This window comes from Bubalus kerabau, chromosome 11 (genome assembly GCF_029407905.1).
Source record: "Bubalus kerabau isolate K-KA32 ecotype Philippines breed swamp buffalo chromosome 11, PCC_UOA_SB_1v2, whole genome shotgun sequence".
Classification (NCBI taxonomy): domain Eukaryota; kingdom Metazoa; phylum Chordata; class Mammalia; order Artiodactyla; family Bovidae; genus Bubalus; species Bubalus kerabau.
Genome location: NC_073634.1, coordinates 66,255,850 through 66,281,064, shown reverse-complemented (window position 1 = coordinate 66,281,064; position 25,215 = coordinate 66,255,850). Strand labels below are relative to the sequence as shown.

The 25,215-nt window shown below is 49.4% G+C and overlaps 1 protein-coding gene across 8 annotated transcripts in view; it reads right to left on the bottom strand.

The window, feature by feature from the left end:
- Positions 1-109: 109 nt before the first annotated feature.
- CEP68 (centrosomal protein 68) overlaps positions 110-25,215 on the bottom strand; it is a 42,849-nt gene continuing 17,743 nt past the window's right edge. For 2 of the 8 annotated variants that reach the window (XM_055540471.1, XM_055540469.1), the window contains 8 exons: positions 19,449-19,535; positions 15,405-15,797; positions 12,296-13,807; positions 10,811-10,933; positions 8,045-8,141; positions 4,344-4,516; positions 3,897-3,947; positions 110-3,362 (listed from right to left, as the gene is read on the bottom strand). In XM_055540471.1, coding sequence (XP_055396446.1) covers positions 3,339-3,362; positions 3,897-3,947; positions 4,344-4,516; positions 8,045-8,141; positions 10,811-10,933; positions 12,296-13,807; positions 15,405-15,755 — 2,331 coding nt within the window. In that variant the 5' untranslated portion in view covers positions 15,756-15,797; positions 19,449-19,535 and the 3' untranslated portion in view covers positions 110-3,338. Of the gene's footprint in view, positions 3,363-3,896; positions 3,948-4,343; positions 4,517-5,315; positions 5,708-8,044; positions 8,142-10,810; positions 10,934-12,295; positions 13,808-15,404; positions 15,798-19,448; positions 19,536-25,215 lie in introns of those variants that run through there. The other 6 variants (XM_055540473.1, XM_055540470.1, XM_055540476.1 and 3 more) reach the window with 6 other exon arrangements.

Here is a 25,215-nt window from a genome sequence, read left to right as displayed (position 1 = left end):
ATAGTAACCAAAATATTCTTTACTTAGGGGCGTGGGATGTGGCTGTTGGCTACACATTTTATGGTAGGGTCTTTAATTCAGTGATAAAATTTAAACTAAAAACAAGCCAAAAATTATAGGTTTCTTTATTTTCACTAAACAGACAATTGAAATACATGGTACAAAAATAAGTGGTAAGATTATTGTAAAATGAATGGACAGAATAAATATTCAATTTAATTTTCCATCTATGAGAATTTCACAATAAAATCACAGTTTACTTTGTATTATAGATGTGCTTGTTGGGTCTATTCATCTTCACATAAGGCAACTGAAAAACTCCTCAAGCTACCAATAGTTATTTGGGTGAAATTTTTTTAGTGCTTCAAAAGGTTTTTTTTTTTTGCCTTATCAATACAGTACAAATAATTCAGAAACATTTTTAAAGTAGATGATACAAATTTCAGACAATGTAATGCACTTTTGTTTTATACAGCAAGTTGTTCAAACTGTCAGCTTTTTCTTGGTGAGTCAGCAAAAAAATTATGTGAATTTGAGGTGTAAGCATATTTACATTTTTATTTTTGAAAATTCTAGTGTTCTTTTCCTTGTGGTAGTCAAGACTGGGACAAGATGTTTCAGCATGCTTCACTACTCAATGAATGCCGTTTTGGGGGAAAATACTCCCATTCCTACCCCCACTTTCAAGTACAAATATTTCAAGCTACATTATGGGCTTTTAATAATCCATTCACTCAGTAAAGGGAATTATTGCTTGCCATATTTTGTAAGTGGTTGCTATGAATTAGCTCACATGTTCTAAACCTAAGCAGTCACAGTCTCTGGAAATCCTTGCAAAATGATAGCCATTCTGGTCTAAGCAATGACGTTTTTTGATTTTGGACCAAAATTTCCTTTAGCATGTATGTTGTCATTGCAGCTCTTTTACATCTGCCCTTCTTTGTGTTCCCATTTAAGCTTCAAAGTATCATTGTATTGACATTGTCTATTGGCAGATGAGCTTAAGCCATGGAGCTGCAACAAGAACCCAGGTTTTGAAACTGCCAATCTAGCTCCCAGTACTGCCACTTGCCTGTGGACTTAAGTTCTACTACTTTAAGGGGCTACTAGGGAATTATACTACAGGTGAACTTGGGGTTTTGTGACCACATGGTGTGTCACTGTGAGCCACCGCTGTCCTGAAGGCTAATGCCTGAATCGAGCCTGGCCATGTCTGCCCGTGAAATGCTGCTGGCAGCACCTGCCTAGTCAGAAACAATTTCCGCTTGAGTTTTAAGGGAGGTCTTAAACCTACAGCACTGCCGAAGAGACCATTAATAGCTGTGCTGATGCTCTTCAGTGATATTCATGAGTAGGTCCAGAGTAGGCAAAGGAAGTGAACAAAAATATCTTTAGATCATCACCCGGTAAAGATGGTAAAAGTAATAGTTTTTTACAAAATAGGGCACTCTGAAATAAAATATTCTGTGAAAATTTCTGTCAGCTGAAGCCTATTATTAGATCGAATGGCACTTTTAGCTTTCAACTACTGTAAAATACCATTGGTCACTTTGAAGATGACAATCCTATAGAAACAATTTTTTTGCTAACTAGTTAAGGCATTTTCATGCCTAGCAAAATGTCAGTAAATGGGTTTAACTCCCAAGGGCTTATCCTGTAACACACTCATTGGAAAGGCATGTACCAACTTACAGTCACGTCAAAGAGAAGGTGAAATATATCAGTTTAAGTACAGAGGCTATTAGATATGCCTTCTTAACCAATTAAGGCCTTTAAGACTATTTTACATATATAATAATCTGCTAGGAAGGTGTTTTGTCTTTCTAAATCTATGTACAGAACCAAGATTAAAACTGAGACAGCAGAATCAAAATTATGCCTTTAAGCATTTTGATAAATACTAGAATCGCAGAGGCACTTGAAATACTCCATTTTATATAACTGTTACTGAATTTTATAGTTTCCCTTTAGAATTAAAATCTTTAAACATTAAAACTTATTAACAGCTTATTTTCCAGTTTAAACTCTTGAGGATTTTAGTTCACAGAGATGGATGAGATGGTGTTAAGTTGATCAGCTTTAAGTTCTAAACTTCTCTTAAAGAGGGTAATTTTCTTATTTAGTATTTTATTCTGAGGGGATATCAGAAGACTGCTTTATGAGAGTAACTGTTCTAATGTTACCTGCTCTGGATTCAGGTGATTTGTCCATTTCTTTATAAATCAAAGTATCTTCCTTTGTTAAGCACCCTCCCTCAAGTGAGAACCTAGAGTTTGAGAAAGGATTTTGACTTTCTTGAAGTGTTTATCACATATTTAAGTGTGGAGAACCCTTTCCTCAGGTCATAGCCTACTGGAATACAAGTAAACAGGCAAAGTGCTTTCCTCCTTCCATGAACACTCACAGCCCAATAAAACATTTTTAAAGCACTGCTTTGTTTTTGCAGAATGTGTGGTTACCAGCAATGGCCAATCATTTTACTTTAAAAAGCTAGAGTTGGCTTTAAATGGTTGCTCCTTGGTTCCCCCCACCCCGCTCCAAGGTATTCACATGTCAACTCCCAAACAAAGAATTCCCTTTTCCCCTCACCATGAACAGCCTTAGCTTCTACAGCTATTTAACCAGGCTGTGTGAGCCTATCCATACCCTTCTGACTCTTCCCAGGGAGGAGTGGAGGATGCCTCCTCCTGGAGGTACCCTGAAGGCAGATCATTAGTGGGCTGAAGCTCAATGGCAGCTTCTTAAGCCCCTATCACATTCTCCTTTAAAATGTTAGGCAGGCAGATGGAGCCCTGAGCACTTAAGATGATAAAAGGTATCTTAGCAGCCCAAAATAATTTACAGAAGTTCTATTTGTTCAAAACTTTCTATTAATTTGGAGAGTTTGAGTGTCTTCTACAGTCTTCAGAGAGTGATTTATAAGCCTAGTCACTTTTTGTCTTTTGGATCCTCTTGTATGCCCGAGAACACCAAGTACTGGGTACCTTCTTTCTCCTACCAGCTTTCTTTAAATGATCTCAGTACATGGACTAGTTTAGGAGTTCTGTCTCCTCTTTTTAACTGGACGGAGGGAGAGGAAATCCTGTAAGCCTTGTCTGCATTATTTGATCAACTGCAAAGCTACATGCTCTTTGTAGAGAAGCACCAAAGGAAAACCTTAACTGGAAAGGACTCATTTAAATAAAAACAGTAACTCAACAGCCCTTACTTTCAGGGAAGAGAAAGGCATTTTAAAGCTAGTACATTAGAGTCACATTTCCCACTTGGTTTCAGAATTAAATGGCTCTCACAAGGACTTCCGAAAGTTTCCAAATAGCCACATTTTGACTGACAGATAATTACATCTCATTCAGAGAAGATGCCTAAAGAGAAAGAGAAGCATCCGTTACAGGCAGAATGCTGCAGAGGAAGAAATGACATGGCAATCATCTGCATTCATTTTAGAATTAAAATGACTACGACCTAGATTTATTTGATGCAAATACAGGGACTCCCTGCTCCTGAGATACCTGGATTTATCCCTTGCCTTCTTTTATCTACAGTGACTTCTCACCCAGGAAATCTGAGTTAAACGCCAGATTTCGGCTGTAGGGGAAGTTCCGGAAGCAGCGTGCTGCACCTGTGGCGGCAGGGTGTTGGGCGGTGGTAGCCCCTGGGCGGTGGTAGCCCCTGGGCGGTGGTAGCCCCCGAGTGGGCAGTAGTCCCTCTTTGCTCTCAGCTTCTGTTCCTACCTGTGACATCTCCAAGGCCTGGTGCTCCCATCTCTCCATCCCCTAACCCTTTTTTGGAGGGGAGTGGTGTGTGACATTTACAGAGAGCATTTTCAGGAAAAGAAGGTGTGGGGAGTTGTAACTCAGGATCCCTGTGGCTACTTGGCACTGTCAAGAGTTGCTTACCGATGGAGCCGCACACGAGCTGGGTGGGAAGAGCCTACAGGATAGAGGAGCCTGTACCAGAGAAGCATATGCGCACAGACATAACAAAGTTGGTACAGGTAAAGTCTACAGTTTCCGTGGGTGGGAGGGGTGACGTGTCGGCCATTTAAGATGGAAGCACAGAGCACCCTAGTCCTCAGCAGGCACAGGGCTGAAAGTGAGCAATGGAGCATGCCGCGTTCATCACCACAGAAAGCGCCCCCCCTGCCCCACTCCCTGGCAATGGCAGCATCTCCCCTTTTCAGTTACAGGGGCTTCTCCCAGCCTCTCGCCTCTCATTTGTTTCAGTAGCTTTTTTAGTTGAAGGAGCTTCTAAGGAACAGCCAACTATTAGAACAGGAACTCTGTTCCAGAATCAGGCACTGGGGTCTGAGGACAAGTTTCCTCCTCTGGGGTTGCTCTACTTACCAGGCTAATCCCCTTCACACCGGCGCTCCTGTGTGCCGCTGGCGTGCTGTCGGAGGTGAGGGTGCAGCCGGCCAGTGTGTCTAGGGAGGCCAAAATGGTGTCGTACAGGCGATCCGCGTGGCTCTCCAGCGCGCTGGGCTGCCTAGAGATCCTGCCCAGGACATCCTTTAACACTAACAAATGAGTTTTAAAGCAGTAAGGCCAAAGAGACAACACAAGTGTGCCTTCAAGGAACATACCAGGGTGTAGCAGAAAGCAGGAACATGGCCAGCATGTCACAATGTCCACTTAAATACTCCCCTGGACTGAACTGCACTGCGGAATCTATGCTGTTAACTTGTGACTGATGCTGAATTGTCTCACTGGCTCCACTCTGGAGTTACACATTCACAAAAATGCACGAGAGACATGGTTGTCTGATGACTGGTATTATCTGACTTTTAGATATAAGACCCCTGGCTCACACCCAGATCCTGTGGGGCTGAAGCCTGAAATGAAAACAACAGGCCACCATGAGGACTCTGGGTCCTGCTACCAGGTCCCATCAGCTTCTGTTGGCTGTGGGACTGTCATTTAGCACATATATGGGTGATGCGGTAACATAACATGGGATTGCTTGTGAACCCTTTTTGGTGGGTCCTAAATGAATAGACTTCAAGAGAAAATTACCTGAAAGCAGGCTAAGACAAGATGGTTCATGAGGCCAAGGTTCCAACCCCTACAGGCTAAGTTTTGAGGAAGGGAGGGGCCAGGTTCAGAGTGCATCACACACAGCAGGCTTGTTTTTTCTTTTAAAAACTTCTACTTCCTTTGTTAAACACAAAGGCTGCTTTTGCTTCCTGTGCCTTTTATCAGCTGTGTTCACCCTCTCCCTAATTTCCTGCCACAGCTGCAACATCTGTGAGCAGAGGAAGGGAAAGGGGAAGCTGTGTTATCTGCAGAGGATGCCAACGGATGGGTGGAAGGAGGAACAGGCTGTGGAGCTTAGCCCCTAGGGAAGCCACAGCGGTGCAGCATCATCAGGGCAAAGTGCCAACCTGACAGCTTAGAACAGTCAGCAGGGCAGACTGAGGAATGCAGCCAGGGCCCGGCACAGCTCACCTGTAAGGGTGAGTGGGTCAGGTTCTCTCCTCCAAGTTCACCAGTCATGTGAACAGTCCTGTGTGGGGTCAGTGGAATTCAAGGGGCCTTTGTTTTTTGAACTTTTATTTTAAAATGTTAGAACATTTGGTTGGGGCCAAACAAAAGGGAAGCTGGAACAGTGATGAAATTCTCTTTCCCAGTTGAGACTTCGATGTTTTCACTGAATACATGCATACAGGGGCCTGGTTCAGCTCGATGTCAATAGGTTCTAGTCGTCTGATCTAGGATAATGAGGAGTTAGGGTGTAAGGCAGGACTGTTACTTCATGTACCAAGGTAACCGGGTCAAAATGTAGTGAAAACTTGCCAGATAACCAAAGGAAAACCCGTTAGCTGGAGGCTGAGATGAACACATTTGGAAGGAATTAATCTGACCTGTCCCTCAGGTTTTGCACGTGGCTGAGGATGAGTGGGCTCTGAAGAAGTGTGCGGGGACTGGGGTGTACATGCTTGGGCTCCACTGACTCTGACAGCATGATCTGGAGGGAAGAGTTGTGCGCCTAGCTGAAGACCCTGCGGGTGTCTAGGGGAACCTGTGATTTTCACTCAACAGCCAAGTTCCTGATTAGTCCAAGCAGAGAACTGGGAGGGGCATGGTGTCCATCTGAATGAGCCTGGATACAGACCTGAAAACCACAAAATACCCCAAAGCATCTTTTTTTTTTTTTTTTTGGCCATGCACAGCTTGTGGGATCTTAGTTCCCCAATCAGAGACTGAACTGGGCCTACAGCAGTGAAAGCACCAGCGGATTCCCTGAACCACCAGAGAATTCCCTAAAAAAATAAAGTCTCTTATTTAGGCAGTAAAATACCTCTAGACTCCTTTGGAGAGAAGAGCAAAGTGGAACATCATTACCGACTAAGTACTGAGAAGTATTACTGAGTCGATTTTTAAATGAAGGTCCAAGAACAACCTGTAGCTTGGAAGAAACCCACTGTTACATGTGGCCTCCAGAAAATTTCCTGGTACTGAGTTCTTTATGCTATTGTGTGTGTGTGGAGGCACAGGAGCCTGAGTGGGGTATTAGTGCACAGGGGCGGGAGTCAGGCTGCCATGCCGTGTGGCCCCATGCAGATCCATAGCTCTGTGAAGTGAGAGTATTAACTATCCACCTCACGGGCCTGTGATTAAATGAAAAAAATGTCAACGCAAAGGTGTCCCAAGGGCAAGGGACTGCCGTGGGCTCACGTGACTGACAGCGGGTAAGTCATGCCCTGCTGAAACCCTTCAGTGGCTCCCCCCAGCAAAACCCCTCTGCCACGCTGTTTTCAGTCCTGGTGGTTTCTTCCTTCCCAGGGGACATCTGGCAGCGTCTGGAGATGTTTGGGGTTGTCAAAACCGAGGAGGTATACTACTGGCACTTAGCGGGCAGAGGCCGGGGATGCTGATGCGCACGGTGCAACAAGAGGACAGCTGTCCTCACGACGCGTCCCGTGGCCCAGTGTCAGCGGTGCTCAGGCTGGGACACTTGGTGCCACCTCCCTACCACACACCCACCCACCACTGCTGGTCAGGAGCGCGCCGCCTCTCCCTTCTCAAGCCAGTGGACCCTGCCCACTTTTGTTCACACTGTTTTGCTTCCAGTGGAAATCCCACTTCACTCCAAAACTGAGGCAAAACACAGATGGGCTTTTTCAGCACTTGCTTGCTCAGTCTTACAGAAACATAGGGACTGCTCTGAGGGGTCCATCAATTCCTTGCTTTAACTTAGCATTCTCCTGTCATATTCGTCCTATCGTACCTGCCCCCAGCAAGGGCAAGGCCAACTGTAAACACCTGCACCCTGAGATACACTCTCAAAGTCTGATTTTCTCACCTTCCTAATCTGGGAATCCATCCTGTGAAAGGGGCTCAAGCTTAGTTTGTGTACCACCGTCCACCTGTCCCCTTCTCATCAGTTCACTTCTTCCTTCAGTCTCTTCCCATAGAACAGATAGACTGCTCTCAGGTCCTGGAACAAATCCTCCCCCAAGGCAGATAACCAGAGAGGGGTCCAGCCTGCAGGGCAAAAGGAAGCCAGCCCTGCAGGCTCCCCACTGTGTCCTTGGCTCCCCTAAGCTAAGGGGAGCTGGACTAAAGCCAGCCTTCCCACCAAGGACTCCACCAAGGAAAGGCAGAAGCTTAAAAAGCACTGTTCTTGGGACTTCCCTGGTGGTCCAGTGGCTGGGACTCCATGCTCTCAATCAGGGGCCTTGGTTTGATCCCTGGTCGGGGGACTAGATCCCACATCCAGCAGCAAGGTTCACACGCTGCAGCTGAAGCTCCTGCATGCTGCTAAGACCGAGCACAGCCATATACATATTAAAGAAGAAAAAAAGTGCATCTTTCTTGCAGGCTCAGTGCCTGACTTCTCACACCCACAGGGCTGTGACTGCCTCATCACATGTTTGTGGGGCCGTGAAGATGCGAGAAGCTGGCAGTCGACTGTGGGAGTCAAAGGCAATGGGTGTGGACACGAGGGATTCTTGTACACTGGCTCCGCCTGGTGACAGACTGGGTCCCGGACTTGCACTGAGAGGTATTAAGCACCAGCTAAATTCAAAACCCAAGCATCTCACCTGGGGTATTATCCAGCAGGCTCTGAAGCAGGATCTCCCCTTTCTGTAAGACACTCTCCGTCAGGGACTGGTGTTCATCTATATCTTTCTTAAATTGCTTAGAGCATAACAGAAAAAAAACAGGAAAAAGCTTTATTACTACCATTTCACAAGTCATTAAAAAGGCTCTTTTCTTTGGTAGTTGGAGTCCCCTTTAACCCACCCAGTCTTCAGGATTCCCCAAGTAAACAGTGCAGTAGTTTAACCTCATCTTCTTTGAGCCCAAAGCAAACCCAGAGTCAATCCTTTTTTTCTGTTTACAACTTGACAAAAGCCGAGTTTTCTTTTCCCTGGCAGAGCCTGGCTCCTGAACAGCCTGGAGGCCGGGATTCCTGTGTGGGCTACACCTCACAGGGTCCCATTTAGGCTCACGGGCCTGTTGAGACTGTCTTCCATTCTAGTGGACCCGCAGAGCCACAGAGGCGCCTTCAGTGTGGCCACAGGCAGCTGCAGCCTGCCCCGCGTCCTCCCTGTCCCGCTCTCTCTGGACCTGAGGCCGTAGGATGGCGTCAGCGAAGCTGGGAGTCTCCTGAGCGGTTGATTTCTTTTCCCCTTGCAGTACCAAGCCTAGTAACCGTTTCTGGTTTTTCCTTCAGCTGCTAAGATGTGAAGTCAAATCCATGACCACCTTCAGCACAGGGTGCAGTTCACATTCTGAAGTTGCAGTTTTACTTCTGGATTTACTATATTCCTGTCTTGTTTTCGTTTGCCCTAATTACCTGTATTCATTATTTCTTCTTTAGTACTCTGCAGTTTATATGCTGCCACAAACCCACTGTGTTAAGACAAAATACACAAGAGAGGGTCTCAAGTGAAACGTGTGTGAACCAGCATACATGCTTATATGTGGTATCTAAGTAGGCTCGAGGTAGCTCACATGTGGGCGTGAGCCAGGCACCATTCTGCGTGCAGCAGCGCTGACGGTGGGGTCCCACCTGGTGATACAGTCGTGTGGATGACACAAGCGGGCTAGGCTTCGCTAACCTGCAGTGACTCCCAGCTCAGCTCTCAGCTCTACCCACAAAGCAAGACAGGTGCATGTGACTGGCCTGACACGCAGAGGACAGGAGGAGGGATCAAGTGGCGGCAACAGAGCTGCTGTGAGGCGCCTGCTAGGAGGGGAGGGGGCGGAGGCCTGCTGGAAAGGCCACCCCAGTAGGTCCAAACTCCAAGCAGTGCCCTCTCCATGGTGGTGCTGCCCTGGGCCTCCGGGGAGTGGGCCCTCACGCTCAGCCTTCCTCTCCTCTCTCAAGCGTGCCCTGGGAAAGGAACTCTGGCAACGTCTCTCCATTCAGCAGGAAGCAGCATTCCCACGAGGGTAGGGCAGCTGGCCCACCCAGGCAAAGCCTTGCCCCTCAATTTTAGTTGGCTCCAAGTTGGAAAACAAAGGGTCCCCTCTCTTGCCTGGGTGTGGAAGGAGCTCTGAGTTGGGTGGTGTGGCCCTGGTTTGGTCACAAGTAAATCACACACTCTTCTATTCAAAGAACTGTCCCAGAAAACTGGACTGAACCACAAGTTCAGGCCACAAACACTACCTCTGCTCCTCCAGAAGAGGCAACAGAAAAACTAGGTCAACCAGACAGATGCGCTGTAAGCCAGCAGGTGGCTCAGTTGATGTGAATATCAGTATCAAGTGATATCAGTATTGACTGATAATTTATCTTCCAATTCAGAACACTTCTGAGAATGAAGAGGGCCTACTGATAATTATGCCAGAACAGCACAAAATATCACAAAATACCCCCGTTACAAAGTTAACCAGGACCCACAAAGAGATGGTTAAAATAACAAAATCTAAAAAGAGGTAACCCCTACCCTTCAAAAAAATACCTTGAGAAGCAAACGGGTCATATTTTGGTTTAAATACCATCAAAATGCCTTGTGTGTATTCTGGAGTCAGTGCAATTCAGCTCAAATCCTAAAAATACCAGTCAGAGCTGTCCAACAGAGTTTTCTGTGATGATAGAAATGTTCTAAAGGCTCTATTCAATATGGTAGCCACCAGACAAATGTGATGACCAAACACTCAGAATGTAGCCAGAACTGAAAAACTTAATCTTTTAATTTTACTTAATTTCAATAGTCTTGTGATTTCCTAATAATGAAGATCTCTGTCCATCAATCCCTGAGAATTTGGAAAGTGAAAGTCAGTTGTGTCCGACTCTTTGTGACCCCATGGACTATAGTCCATGGAATTCTCCAGGCCAGAATACCGGAGTGGGTAGCCTTTCCCTTCTCCAGGGGATCTTCCCAACCCAGGGATCGAACCCAGGTCTCCCGCATTGCAGGCAGATTCTTTACCAGCTGAGCCACAAGCGAAGTCCAAGAATACTGGAGCAGGTAGCCTAGCCCTTCTCCAAGGAATCTCCCCAACCCAGGAATCGAACCGGAGTCTCCTGCATTGCTGTACCAACTGAGCTATCAGGGAAGCCTGAGACATTTGGAAAATCACATTGCAAATAACCCTGAAGTATTCTGGATTGAAGGTAAATAAAATGGACTTTCTTCAAGCTCCACTTGGTCTGGGAAGTAACTCATACATGTTAGTTTTTCAGCATTAAGGATTTGAAAAGAATTAGATTTCCAGTAAGATCTCTGATTAGATTTCAGGTAAAGGCCAATGGATCATGACATACTGTGCATCAGTCACCCAAACTTTTACCTTCTAATCAAGTAATCTACCACCATCTAGTGAGTGAACAGTCAGAAACCAGGACCACTTATTACCCGGTAAAGCTGCAGAGAAGACTTGAGGCCTGTGAGGTTGGATCTGGGTGCAGTGAGGTGGTCAGTAGTGTCTGCAACGTTATACAGCCAGTGGATCAGCTCTTCCAGCTGACAACAAAATGCCTGTGTGGACAAATAAATTGTGTGTCACCCATGGAACCGCAAGCTACATTTTCACAGGCTAAAAATATCTGGGGGATCCCAGGCTACAGGCTGCATTCCCCACCAAGGCGTTGTCTCCCTCTGCTCCTGGTCTGTCCCCACCCGTGACTAGACTTCTGCCAGGGCAACATGGAGGGCTCACCATGGCTCTGTGGCCCCTTGGTCTGTGAAGGGCCAGCCCTGTGTGCAGGGACAGGGGAGGGCACGTGGGGGAGAGGGCAGCAGGCAAAGAGCGGCCCAGAAGGGACCTGCCCGACACAGGTCAGTTCCTCGGTCAGCACTGTACTGATTGTAGAACTGCTCCTGGGGAAGATGTGGACCTAGAACATGGGACCGTGACCAAGACTGACCTGATCCTACACCTGAAAACTGAACTGAAGCTGCTTGTCCCTGTGCTGCTCCTACCCACCCAGGGAGCCGGGGCCCAGACTCCTGCCAGCCGCTCACCAGGGGCTGAGCCCAGCCTGAACCCACGGTTTCACTCTTCCACATGCTAACACCTGTACCACCTGCTCCACAGTACAAATAAAGTCCACACGACACCACAGGGCAGGTTAAAGCCCACCTTGAGAGCTAGAAAACTTCTGTGGCATCGCTCCTGGGGACACAGCCCTCGGCTGGCTGCCCTGCTGCCTGTGGACACATCTGGGCGCTCAGGCGGGAGGCAGGCCCGGGGCTCTCCCAGTGTGTGGACAGCTGCGTGCCTGAACATCCTCATGTGAGGGACTGCAAGGTCCGTGACATGAATTATTTCATTTAACCCACACAACGACCGAGGCAAAGCTCCACATCCTACCAACAAGCAAACTAAAGAGATGGAGCCAAAACGCACAACTACCTGACGCTGACAACCCTATTCCATGCAGTGCTGGCCCCACCTCCTGACATTCTCACACGGTCCACAAGAGTCGAGCAAGTCTAGGCAACAGTGTACCTGACACCCTCCAATCTGCAGTTACAGCACTTTATCAAATTAAAGCTCTGGAAGTCTTTTGGCCAAGAAAACACTTTTATTGAGCCTGTACTTCCTGAAGGCATCTGAGCACAGGTCCCTCTTGTGCAGAGGGCCTCTTGATCCTCAAGGTCACGCAGCCTGGGGAGTGGTTGGCAGCACAGGCTCTACCCTCACTGACCGTGAAGGCGCAGGTTACCTAACATCTCGCTGCCTTTTCCTCCAGCGGTGACAAGAGAACGCCAGTCCTCATCAGGACTGGACAGAAGGTGCAGTATGGTGCCTGGCACCTAAGTGCTCAACGTTACCAAGCTTCCTACAAAGTCAGTGGATGGGGGAAGAAGGCAACAGTGCCGAGACGCTGAGTTTACCTGCACGCACTGCACGAGTGACTCTTTCCCCTGTTCTCCACCCTTCCTGGGAGGCTGCCCTTCAGCATCTGGATCCAACACTGCCGACCAGGAGGTGCGGGTTCTCACTGGTCCGGAGGAGACCCCCAGGGCCTGGCCGCTCACCAGACTGCCCTCTCCGGCAGAGCGCCTTGCATGGATGAAGGAGCGTCGCAAACAGTGCTTCTGGTCCTCAGTGCTCCAGGACCCTCTGAGGGTAGCCCCGGAGGGAAGCTGGCTTTGGCTGGAGTCTGACGGGAGGGAAGCTGGCCCATCACTGTCCGACACGTGCAGGGAGCTCTGCCCTTCGGCAGCATCCGTGGACAGGGGCACCAAGGTGGGAATGGAGCCCAAATACGAAATCAAGCTAGAAACCTGTGTCAGCCGAGTGGGTAGGGCCAGATACTCGTCGTCACTTTCCACCTCCTCTTGGGGTTTCCATCCAGACTCCTCGCAGGTGAGGCGCCCAAGGCCCTGGCTGGCCCCTTTCTCCCTCTCCAACCCGGGTGAGGACCACCCTCTGTCCCTTGTCCTCAGGTGTGGAGAACCCAGCTCAAGGTGCCGGCCCACAGATGGCCAGTCCCTCAGGTTCCTCCGGGCTGGCTCTCTGCTCACCCAAGGAGTGGCCCTACCGCTTGGGGCTCTGGGGGTAGAGGCAAAGGGGCTGCAAGACGCTAACCCCACACCACCCTGCTTCTGAGGTACTCCAGAGGGCCCCCGCTTAAGGCTTGGCTCTCTGGGCCCAGAGAACGGCAGGGCAGCGGCCGCGGCTGGTGGGCAACTGTGGGAGACGTTAGTGGGTGACTTAAGGGTGCTCGCCGGGGAGACAGAGAAGCTATCCAGGTCTATGCCCGAGTCCTGCAGGACAGGCTCAGCCAGCACGTGGCTATCGAGCTGCTTCGGGAGCCGGGGCCCGGGCCTGAGGGGATAGGTGTAGTCCAGCAGATCTTCGTACTCTTTGTTCGGGTTCCAGAGTGGGGAGCGGCGGTCTGGGGAGGGAGGCAGGGAATCGGGCAGCACACAGGCCCAGTACTCGGCCTGGAAGGAGAGGCGCCTCCTGCCCAGCCCGGGGGCATCACCCGCTGAGGACACAGGCTGGGGCAACCACTGGAGCCGAGGCCCAGGGCCTACCACTGAGGGCGCTGACGGCGGGACAGCCAGCTCCAAGGAGGAGGAGACCTTGGCAAGGCAGCCACTCCGAGGCTCGGCCTTTTCTTGGTGACCCTGGAGACTGCTGCCTGGGGAGGAGGCGGACATGCTGCAACTGGAAGATGGTGGCGCGGGTGTCCCCGGGCTCACGGCCGACCTCCACCTTGACGGGCACGGGAAGCCCGAGATGGGAGACTGTGGGCAGAGGTCTGGCACCTGCGGCGATTCCACAGGGGACGGGTCATCTTCGGTGTCAGCATCGTGTCCCAAGTAAAGAGCAGCAGCTCTGGGAATGGCGTGAGTCTGAGGTAGCGCCTCCGGGGCAGGAAGCCTGGTCTCCTCCATCTACAGTGACAGGAGGGAGGGAAAAGGTGAAACAGGCGAGCCAGACTTCTCTCTTCGGGGACAACTCTGGGGTGGTTTTGGGGACCCAGATGACCTGGAGGAAAGTTCTTGAAAAGAAGAGCCTGCTACCTGGTGCGAGCGTCAGACACAGCGAGGGTGCAGCTGGAGATGGAGATGAGGGGAGCAGACATTCCTCCTGGAGCTGATCCCCCCAACCCCCATGGCCGTTCCTCCCCGGTTCTTCCTGCACAGATGCCTTCTTCGTGAGCCAGCAGAACTCAAATAGCTCTGTCGTGCTGAAGCTGGAACACACTGCCTAACCTCTGAGAAGCGCGCCCTGGGTAAGCAGGACCTCAGCAATTCCGCTGCTGAAGGACACACATCCAAACCTGGCAGTCAGGCGGCCCACCAGGCCCCACCCGCTCGGCTCACACCCAGCGGTGACTCAATAGTGGCAAAATGAGTCATTCACCCCAGCTTCCTCACTCAGACTTTTAATCAGCTCGATGAAAAGCCCACCCCCAGGGAGGAAGGGTGGCACTAGAGGTTAGGGTGTGGGCTTTGGAACTAGACAGCCCTGAGGCCACCCGTAGCTGCCAGCTCCCAGACTCACTTCTCTTACTTCTGAGCCTCACTTCCCTCACCTGCAAAGCGGGGGTGGTGACAGGGCTACCTCCTCAGGCTATGCGGATTAAATGAGCTCCAGGGTGAACAATGAGAGCTCAACAAATAGCAGCGCTGCAACAAGCACCAGACTGACACTCACAAACAGCCCATCTCTGTGTTCGCTCACTCAGTCTGACTCAGGTGCCCTGAGCCTCACAGTGCCCCGGCCCCCTGGCAGGTGGGCCTAGCCTCTGTCTTCTCCCAGGCAGTCGTGTTCAGAACCGCCTCATGTCACAGGGCTCTGGGCAGCAGCACTGGTAGCCAGTGCCACGATGACACGGCACAAATCAAAGCCGCCACCATGAGAGGTCTTGGCAGGCAGACCACCACAGGCTGTTGGAGCTGGGAGGGACAGGTCAATCAGGTAACCTTCCCAACTGTCCTGAGGGCCTGTACGATCCGGTGGTTCGCCCGAGGTCAGAGACAGGGAGGACTCCCTGCTCCACATGACACCCACTAGGCGAGGCTGCCTGTAGTCAGGGAGGCCCCTGAAATCCTCTTTGCCCAGAGACAGTGCTGTCAGGTCCCCAAGGGCCCAGTGGGATACAGCCCCCAGGAGCCCACGGCCCTGCAACCTTCTTCCCCACATCTCCCCAGAGGCCCCGGAAAGCCTCCACATCACCAAGTCAAACACAGGACATGGCTCCCCCACCGCGGCTCCCCTGCCTGCACTCTGGGCAGGATGTCTTGGTCACAGCATCCAATCCTCAAAAGGTCACCAATCATACTCCTGAGCAAGTAGAAATACTGTGGACAGAGCTATCTGCTGGGCCCACCTGTCCACGTGAACCTGCAGAACAGAAATCAGCACATCCAAGCTACCTAAGCTCCCCTACCTCCCCGCCTCACATGGGCGCTAGGGAAGCTGTAAGATGGTGAGACAGTGCTGGAGTGGACTCTCAAAGGACAGCCCCACTACCCTGGTGCCTACCTGGCTTCCCGCAGAGGGCAGATCACCAGTCTCCAGGCCAGCAGAAGGCACGCCACCAAAAGCGGGCTTAGACCCACCAGCTGCTGGCTCCCTGCTGGCCCCGCTTGCTGGTGGCTGGCAGGCTCTGGAGGGGCCAGGGCCAATCCCACCATAGCAGGCAGGGCCGGGGAGCCCCTCGGTGCCCCCAACAGGGGAGGCGGGTCCTCCCTCGGCTTCCAGGCGTGGCGGCTGCTCCCCGAGCACAGGCCCTGCGGGGCTCAGCTCCTGCTCCCCACGGCTCCAGTTCCCACAGGAAGGGGCTTTCGTGTCTGAGGACGCCTCCCCCTCTGCCTTTTCTGCTCCCAGGGCCATTGAGATGTCCCTGGGTCAGGATTCTGCTGAAGCTTCAGCTCCCTACAAGATGGTAAAAGGAGAGACAAAGATAAACTTCCTGCTTCCATGACCAGGAAACCTTTTATTTCTTAATGATTAAGACAAAATTTTTTTGGCCAAAAGAACAAATAATGGCTACTTCCTCAAAGAACAGAGGTCTGGCTTTTCCTCAGCTCCAGACCCTTCCAAAGGGGAAGCAGGAGCTGTTATCCTGTCCTCTGCTGTTATGTGGCCGGAGCCCATCCTATCATACCTGCCCCCAGCAAGGGCAAGGCCAACTGTAAACACCTGCACCCCGAGATGCACCCTGAGACCCAACAGATGCCCAGGAGGGTCAACGCAAGTCCAAACCAGAGTCAAGCTTTGTGCTGCATGCTAAGTTGCTTTAGTTGTGTTTCTTTTCAACCCCGTACACCGTAGTCACCAGGCTCCTCTAGTCCATGGGATTCTCCAGGCAAGAATACTGAGGTGGGTTGCCATCCCCTCCTCCAGGGGATCTTCCCAACCCAGGAATCGAACCCACGTCTATTACATCTACCAGCAATGGCAGGTGGGTTCTTTACCACTAGTACTGGGAAGCCTGAGTCATGGTTTGGTCCTGCCTAAAGTCACCCTTGCTGTCTGAGCCATAATATTTAAAAAAACCCTAAAAGCATGGCATCCAGTCCCATCACTTCATGGCAAACAGAAGGGGAAGATGTGGAAGCAGTGACAGATTTTCTCTTCTTGGGCTCTAAGATTGGTGCAGATGGTGACTGTAGCCATGAAATTAGAAGAAATTGCTTTTTGGCAGGAAAGCTATGACAAACCTAGACAGTGTATAAAAAGGCAAAGACATCACTTTGCTGACGAAGGTCCATATAGTCAAGGCTACAGTCTTTCCAGTAGACATGTATGGATGTGAGAGCTGGATCATAAAGGCAGAGCGCTGAAGAATGGATGCTTTTGAACTATGGTGCTGGAGAAGACTCTTGAGAGTCCCTTGGAAAGCAAGGAGATCAAACCAGTTAATCCTAAAGGAAATCAATCCTGAATATTCATTGGAAGGGCTGATGCTGAAGCTCCAATACTTTGGCCAGCTGATGCAAACAGTTGACTCACTGGAAAACACCTGGGAAAGACTAAAGGCAGAACAGGGTGACAGAGGATGAGATGGCTGGATGGCTTCACTGATTCAATGGACATGAACTTGAGCCAACTCCAAGAGATGGTGAGGGGCAGGGAGGCCTGGTGTGCTGCAGTCCTTGGGGTTGCCGAGTTGGACACAACTTGGTGACTGAATACAGAAGGTCACCCGTGCCTTTGGCCCAGCCCCACGGGGCCAGGGCCCTGGCTGGGGCCCCCCTGTGCCAGCACCGCAGCAGCTGCCGTCACCACAGCCCAGCAGCAGGCGAGCGGCTCCAGCCTGGCTCTCGCTGCCCTACTTCAGGCCGTGGCTGAGCTCAGGGCTCCCACGGTGCCTGCTCTGCCGGCGAAGGAGAGGCAGTCGGGAAGCCACACCCTGGGCTGTGGAGCAGGGGGGCACTTCTCATTCCAAGGATGGCCAGGGCTACAGGACCAACCGTCCTCCTGCTGACCTGGGTTCCAATTAATGGGTAACTGAGGGAAGCCGTGGAAATCCGGGTGGATGACAATGGCAGTGGTCACACGGCGTACACGCATGTGACAGCAGAGAAGTACACAGGGCAGGCAGCACGGAGGGGAGACCAGGGGGAGCCCTCGGGGCGAGCGAAGGAACGCCTGGGAGTTGGATCTGAGAACAGAGCCATTCCAACAGGGGCTTCAGGGACCACAGAGGGGGACCCTGAGCCTGAGTGTGCAGGCGAGGGCTCTGCTGGGAGCCAGGACCGGGTGAGGCTGGGATGAAAGCAGGCAGGAGAACTCCGGGAGGACTGAACAGGGAGGCAAGGGAGTGCAAGCGCCCAGGATCTGGGCAGCTGCCTGGAATGCACTGCCAACCTCAAAGCTAAAACCTGGCCACAAACAGCCTCGTTTCCTCAGAGACAAGAAGGCACTGATGGCAACAGGAGGTGCTGGGGCAGCAGGGAAGCCAGAGCAGGGGGAGGCGGCCACGGAGGGGGCTCATCCTGCTCGGCCCTCACACCGGGAACACCACTGGTGGGGACAGCGCGCCCAGAAAACAAGAGTGTCCTGCCCGGCCTGGCCCACTGGCGAGGCTCCAGTCAGCAGCGAGCCAAGAGCAGAACACAGGTCATGTGCACACTTACCACCTTCTCATGGCCATCGCGTGCACAGGGACTCATCAGAAGAACGACTGCCTTGAACCGGCTACATGTGGTTCAGATATAGAATACGCTGCACATGCAAGTCTCCCTCCCCTACCCCCAGAGGACACAGGGCATGTGGACAGCGCCTGCGCACAGAGCACGGGGCAGGGCGGGGGCGCCACGAAGAGACAGAATTAGTGAAGCAAGGCACCTTACAAGGAACCAAGGAGTCCAACAGGGGAAGACAAAGCCGCCAATTTTTCATATAAATCAGGCAAAAATATTTACCACTAGATACTCCCACAAAAAAACCAGGTAGGTCTAATTAATGCTGTGTGTGTTTCTCATCTCTTGAGTATATGTAGACAAACACAAAAATTTATTTCATCTTCCCCCACTGCCCCCTTTAACACGGAAGTAGTTAACTGTACAGGGCACGCTGTTCAGAATCTTGTGTTCTTTTTTTAAATGAAATAGCTTGGAGATCTTTCCTTAGCAAGGCACAGTCAGCGCCTTCTGTTTTCTGCCCCCACCCAGCACTGTACTCCACTCTAAGGATGCATGCTAGCTTATTCCACCTACTGGTGGATATTTATGTGATTTCCACCTTTTGCTACTAATGCTGTGATGAACAAGCACGCACGCGCACGCACACACACACACCACTGCACACGTACTAGCACACCCACAGTATCAAGAGTCAGAGAAAACACTGAGGTGAAGGGGACTCACACCGGTACTTCAGGCATCTGGTACACTCCCACCTGTGGCCTGAGAGTATGCCAGTTTCCCACAGGAGGTGGGTCCTCTTATCCTAATTTCACAGAGCGGGGAAACCTTTCAGAGTCAAAGCCTGAGTGACTCCAGAACCCAAGCTCTTTATGAATCAACTGGGGAACAAGGTACAAAACAGACACACAAAGCAGAAGAGGGTCAGAGAGACTGGTAAGGGACCAAGTCCCACAGGGCAGGACCTTCATGGAGCCACATCCTCACCTAGTGGCTACTTAAGAAGCGGCAAGAAGACGATGACAAGCAAACTATTTTCACAATTATAGGAACAAGCAGAGCCCACCAGCTGGAAGAATTAGGGTGAAGGCTGAACCTAATCAGAGGCCCCAATTTCTTGCTCCATTTCTAGAAATTCTTTCAATGGCCAGAGTCAGGCCATGATGGGTGGCTAATCCATATTTACTCTCCTGGTCCCCCTTCACTAAAGCATGTGGTCTTAATGACAGGGGACTGGAATAAGATGATGCTGGGGCAATAGAGGGGTACAAAGAAATGATCTCTGTCTTTGTTTAACAATGTGTTTTTGATCTGTCTTGTCTGGATTTCACTATTCACAAAGAAGGTATCTCTTCATCCTGGGGATGAGTGGTGGGCTATTATTAAAAGCTCCTCTGGAGATACCACTAGGTAACTTTCAAGTATAGATACAAACCTGAACTAAGTGAACAGTGTGGCCGGAAGTCCTTCAGCAACCAGGAGAGAAGGTCTGAAATTCAGTGATTTTCATGAAATGGTACTTCTGAAAAGACAGATTATAGATGGTTATTTTCTCAGTCTGGATTACAGTCTGTTCATAATCTCACTTATTAATCTGCCTAACAATCAAGGTGTATTTTCTCTGTGCCACTCGAGCTTTCTTTTTTTTTTTTTTAAATGAAAATTAAAACAGATTCATGTGAAAAGAAAAAAGTCTACCATGAGTGTTCAATCCAAATTGTACGTAAGTATTACAGAAAACAAAGAAAGGGAGAAATCAACTGGGATAGGGAAAACTCCTTGAAGGAATGACTGCTGAAGACATCAATCATCAGCCAAGCAAATGGATAAAGGGCTCAACTCTGGGCAAGTGTCAGGTGGGCATCTTAACACTGCATGACAGTCCAGCTCTCCTTTCCACACAGATTCTAGACTTTACACATCATCGTTTCTTCTCACCCCTCTGAGGGTGAGGGTGGAGAAGGGGATTCTGCTTCAATCCTTCCAGTGAGACAAGCTTCCTCCTTTCCAGAACACCAAATGGACTGCTCAGATGAAAATGTGCTATGCTGTCAGTAGTGTTCAACAATCTGCTACTCTTCGTGGGTCATCCCTGCTCTCTGATCACACACTTTACAGTGTTTTTGGAGGTCAGCAGCTCTTCGGTGGGCAGAGGCCCCAGTCAGCCGCCTTTTCTAACAAGAAAGAAAGTGACAAGAAATTGGACTGAGTGACTGGAGGGCTCTGAGCAGACAATGAATTCAAGCCTCCCATCTGAGAAAGATCTGCACACACCAGTTCAGCCCTGTGCTTGGCCAAGTCAAGAGACAAGCCACTTGAGCTGCAGGATGAGAGAGCAAATCACCAACATTCAACAGATCATGGAGAGAGTAAAGGAATTCCAGAAAAACATCTATTTCCACTTCACTGACTACAAAAAAGCCTTTGACTGTGTGGATCACAACGAACTGTGGAAAATCCTTTAAGAGATGGGAATACTAGACCATTTACCTGCCTCCTGAGATACCTGTATGCAGGTCAAGAAACAACCGTTACAAGCAGACATGGAACAACAGACCAGTTCAAAATTGGGAAAGGAGTAGGACAAGACTGTAGATTGTTACCCTGTTTAACTTATATGCAGAGTACATCATGTGAAATGCCAGGATGGATAAATCACAGACTGGAATCAAGATTGCCGGGAGAAATATCAATAACTTCAGATATGCAGATGATACCACTATAATGGCAGAAAGTGAAGAGGAATAAAGAGCCTCTTGATGAAAGTCAAAGAAAAGAGTGAAAAAGCTGGTTTAAAACTCAACATTCAAAAAACTAAGATCATGGCATCCAGTCCCATCACTTCATGGCAAATAGAAGGGGAAAAAGTAGAAGCAGTGACAGACTATATTTTCTTGGGCTCCAAAATCACTGCGGACAGTGACTGCAGTCATTATAATTAAAAGATGCTTGCTCCTTGGAAGGAAACCTAAGACAAACCTAGACAGCATATTAAACATCAGAGACATCACTCTGCAGACAAAGCTCAGTATAATCAAAGTTAATGGTTTCCAGGAGTCATGTATGGATGTGATAGACCATAAAGAAGGCTGAGCACCAAAGAATTGACTCTTGAGAGTCCCGTGGTCTGCAGGGAGATCAAATCAGTCATCTTAAAGGAAATCAACCCTGAATAGCCATTGGAAGGACTGATGCTGAAGCTCCAATACTTGGGCCACCTGATGTGAGGAGCTGGCTCTTTGGAAGACTCTGATGCTGGGAAAGACTGAAAGCAAAAGGAGAAGCAGGTGGCAGAGGATGAGATGGTTAGCTGGCATCAACCAACTCAATGGACATGAGTTTGGGCAAACTCTGGGAGATGGACCACTTGGATTTTGGTATTAAAATTCTGTCAGTTTCCAAGACCCACAGAGATCATATGACCTACCAGATGAAATTAGGAATGATGGAGGCTTGGCTTACTCTTGCCCTACGGTAAAGATATGCTCATATATCATGTATGGGGTCACACTAACTGGTTAAGTCTGGACATCTGACCCTTCCGAGTACTGGCCGCACACTCCCTGTGCAGGCCTGTCACAGTTGCCAGGACTTCCTCCCACTCACTCCTGTCCAGGGTGGAGAACAGAGAACTTGGAAGTCCGTATGTGGGTGGAAAGGGGGGAGGTTGAGGGGGGCTGGCTATGTTCTTCTCTTAACTAAACCATTCAAATGTACAAATGCTCAATTTAGGGGGCAATCCTCCTCTGATTAGGATTTTCTAAATCACAAGCTCACAAACCATCTGATTTACAGCAACTCTGCCCAGGAAGCCAGGTTCTGCCTGGGACCCATCTCTGTACCTGGGGGCACAGAGGGCACCTGTACCAGCCACAGAGGCCAGGTGCTGCCTGAGCCAGCCCTACCAGTTCAGGGGCTAAAGCCCTTAAGCTCCGAGCTGTTTTCGTAGGAGGCCATAGGTGTAAGCGGTCAATGAATGCCATGCACACGCGGTGGCAGAATCAGGCCGGAGAAGCAGACAAAGAGGCTCTCCGTGCTGCCCTTTCTCTAGGAACACGAATCTTCACTCGAGGAAGAAGGGGGGGGCAGTGGGGTGGACCCAGCACTGTCAGTTTTGCTGGAAGGCTTCTGGGGGAACTAGATGGATGGCAGAAAGGGGCTCAAAGGCAGAAGCCAGTCCAGGCACGGGAGGCAGTATGAAAGCAGGTGAAGACGTACGTGGGGAGCCCAACAAGAGGGGCAGTCACGAGAGGCCCAGGCCGGCCTCAGAGTGGGGTGGCTGCCAGGAATGCTGTGTGGGAGGCTTGAGACTGGGAGGCCCATGGCTCAAAGCTACCCCCTTCCACCTGCTCCTTCCCTGGCTGCGCAAGCCCTGCAGCCCTTCGGGGCCTGAGCTCCTATTACCATGTGATCGTATGTGAAGCACATCTTACTACTGCACTATTTTTGTTGCTTTTGTTCATGACAAGAACTGTTAACCTGAGAATGTATAATATCTTTTATGCAACCAGCTTAATAAAGAAATTAAAAAAAAAAAAATCAACCAAAACTGTGCTCTCTGTGACTGGGGCCACAGAGAACCTCACAGCAAGGCCAACCTTTTAACTTGTCACGAGAGGTCTTTAGACGGCCTTTAAGGGGATGCACTGCCGCATCTACAAGGATCTTAACTGAGCTTCCAGCCACCCCTCCCCCACCCCAAGCTCTCTGGCCTCCCTGGCAGTAGATTATTGCCATCCAACGAAGCTCAAAGTATGAGGATGATGGGGACTGAACATGTCCATTAAATGGACCCTCTGTTCCCACTTAGGTCTTCCCTGTAGATCAAACGGTAAAGAATCTGCCTGCAACGCCAGAGACCTGGGTTCGATCCCTGGGTCGGGAATATCCTCTGGAGAAGGGAATGGCAACCCACTACAGTATTCTTAACAGGAGAATCCCATGGACAGAGGAGCTTGGCGGATATAGTCCATGGGGTTTGCAAAGAGTTGGACATCAAAGAGTAGCTAACATTACTCTGTTCCCACCAAAGAGCAAGGTCAAAAAAACATCTGCCCCATAACACAAATCATTCCTACTGTCTAAAGAAGCTGGCCCTGGACCACATGGCTGCAGCTCCACCGGCCACTGCTTTTACTGTACTCACAGTTTTCTATGAGTCCGTCGGGCCACAAGATGTGAAGACTGATAAGAAACTGACTGATATTCGGGAGGTGCCATTAAGAACGTTTCTCTTTGGAGAAAAATTCTCAAGTCTCTATAACAAGACACTGCGATTTCACTGAGTAGCCAGTTTACTCTTTACTTTATATAGGTACTGGCAAAACTGATTTAAAAAAAATTCTCCTCTTTGCTCTTGCTGCTTGGAAGCTCAGAACCAAATCAGTAGTCTCATGCAAGTAAAATCCAGAGGCCAGAGAGGCATTCAACTTTGGTATTTTTCACCTGATCCGTCTCAATCACTTTTATTAAAAATCTTGTTACACGGAAATGATTTTGGAACGATTACTCGAACAATTTTTGGAACAAAATAGAGGAAGTGTTAAAAACAGATTTTTTTTTTAAAAAAGCTCTAAATCCAACACTTCATCAAATGCCAGAAGAAAACAAAGCCTGTTTACCAGTACGTCTAAAAATCAAATGTAGATACTTATGTTAGTACCTTTCTACTCAAAGTGTTGTCCATGGAAAAGCAGCACCTGCATCACCTCAGAGCTTGCTGGGAATGCAGATTCCCAGGCACCACCCCAGAGCTCTGGGATCAGAATCTGCATCTTAGCAAGCTCTCCAGGTGGTTGGTAGGCATAGTAATGTTTCAGAACCACCAAGTTAGTAAGCCTGTTTCAGCATCCTGAAAGGGAAATACAATAGCTTTCCAACCATTCATCAAGCACCCACTTCATGCAAGGCAGATAAAAGTAGGAAATTTACGGTCCCTGTCCTTAAGGTCCAGAGAAGGCAATGGCACCCCACTCCAGTACTCTTGCCTGGAAAATCCCATGGACGGAGGAGCCTGGTGGGCTGGGGTCCATGGGGTCGCGAAGAGTTGGACACGACTGAGCGACTTCACTTTCACTTTTCACTTTCATGCATTGGAGAAGGAAATGGCAACCCACCCCAGTGTTCTTGCCTGGAGAATCCCAGGGACGGGGGAGCCTTGGTGGGCTGCTGTCTATGGGGTCGCATAGAGTCAGACACGACTGAAGCAACTTAGCAGCAGCAGTCCTTAAGGTTCTTCCAACAGGACACTAGGAAAAGCTCACACCTTGTGGCAGGTTTCCTAATGGTTAATGACAGGATGTCACAACTGGAGGGCATCTTGAGAAAGAACAGTATTTCCTAAAAAGGATTCCAGATTCATATAGCTACACTAAAAGCACAGTGAGAGACCAGAATTCTCCTGTGATCCTTATAAGTGAGAGGAGACAGGGTCTTTGTTTTGGAGATTCCAAGTAATTTAAGAGAAACTGACATACCAAGGGGACCTACAGCTGGCAGGAAATAGACAATTTAGCCTGTTTCCTGTGACCAGAAAGTGGTACAGGAAAACCTGGAAGTGAGGCAACCTCCCCCTAGGGGGTACATCTGCCACCTCAAGGTCTAGCAAATAGATTCAGAGCTACTAGAAGACTTCTTCCAGTGTTCACAACGTTTGTGAACAACTTTCAAGACAGGAGGGAGTTTTTTCATGAAAACAGATTTAAGTTAAAAAGAGAGACAACATCTCAAGTCCACTTCCATCTGAACCAACTTTGTCAGCCACACAGCCTCCCTCTCCTCTGCTTTTATATGACCATTTCAGTAACAGACCACATGAAGAGTGCATCAAGTATTACTGCAATACTTGGCCAAATTGTTATTTGGCACTCCATCAATCTCCAGTGGGTGACGGTACTTTAAATGCATAAACAGTAATCTTCCATGGAATACTTTTACAGTGGGGGCGGGGGGGGGGGGATCTTGAATGGCTTAAGGAATATTTTTAAAATCAAGGAACAGATAAGGACCAAAAGGCAGACAGAACCTGAGGGTTAAATACTATATAGATGTTTAGTATTAGTGAATCTGCTCAAATATGTTTATTTTTATCCTAACAAGTGTTAACAGCTAAGGAACATTTTCCTTGTGCCAGGGAACTATGCCAAGCACTTTATTTCAATATTTTATTTAATCCTCAGAAATCAGGAAGTAGGTACTGTTGT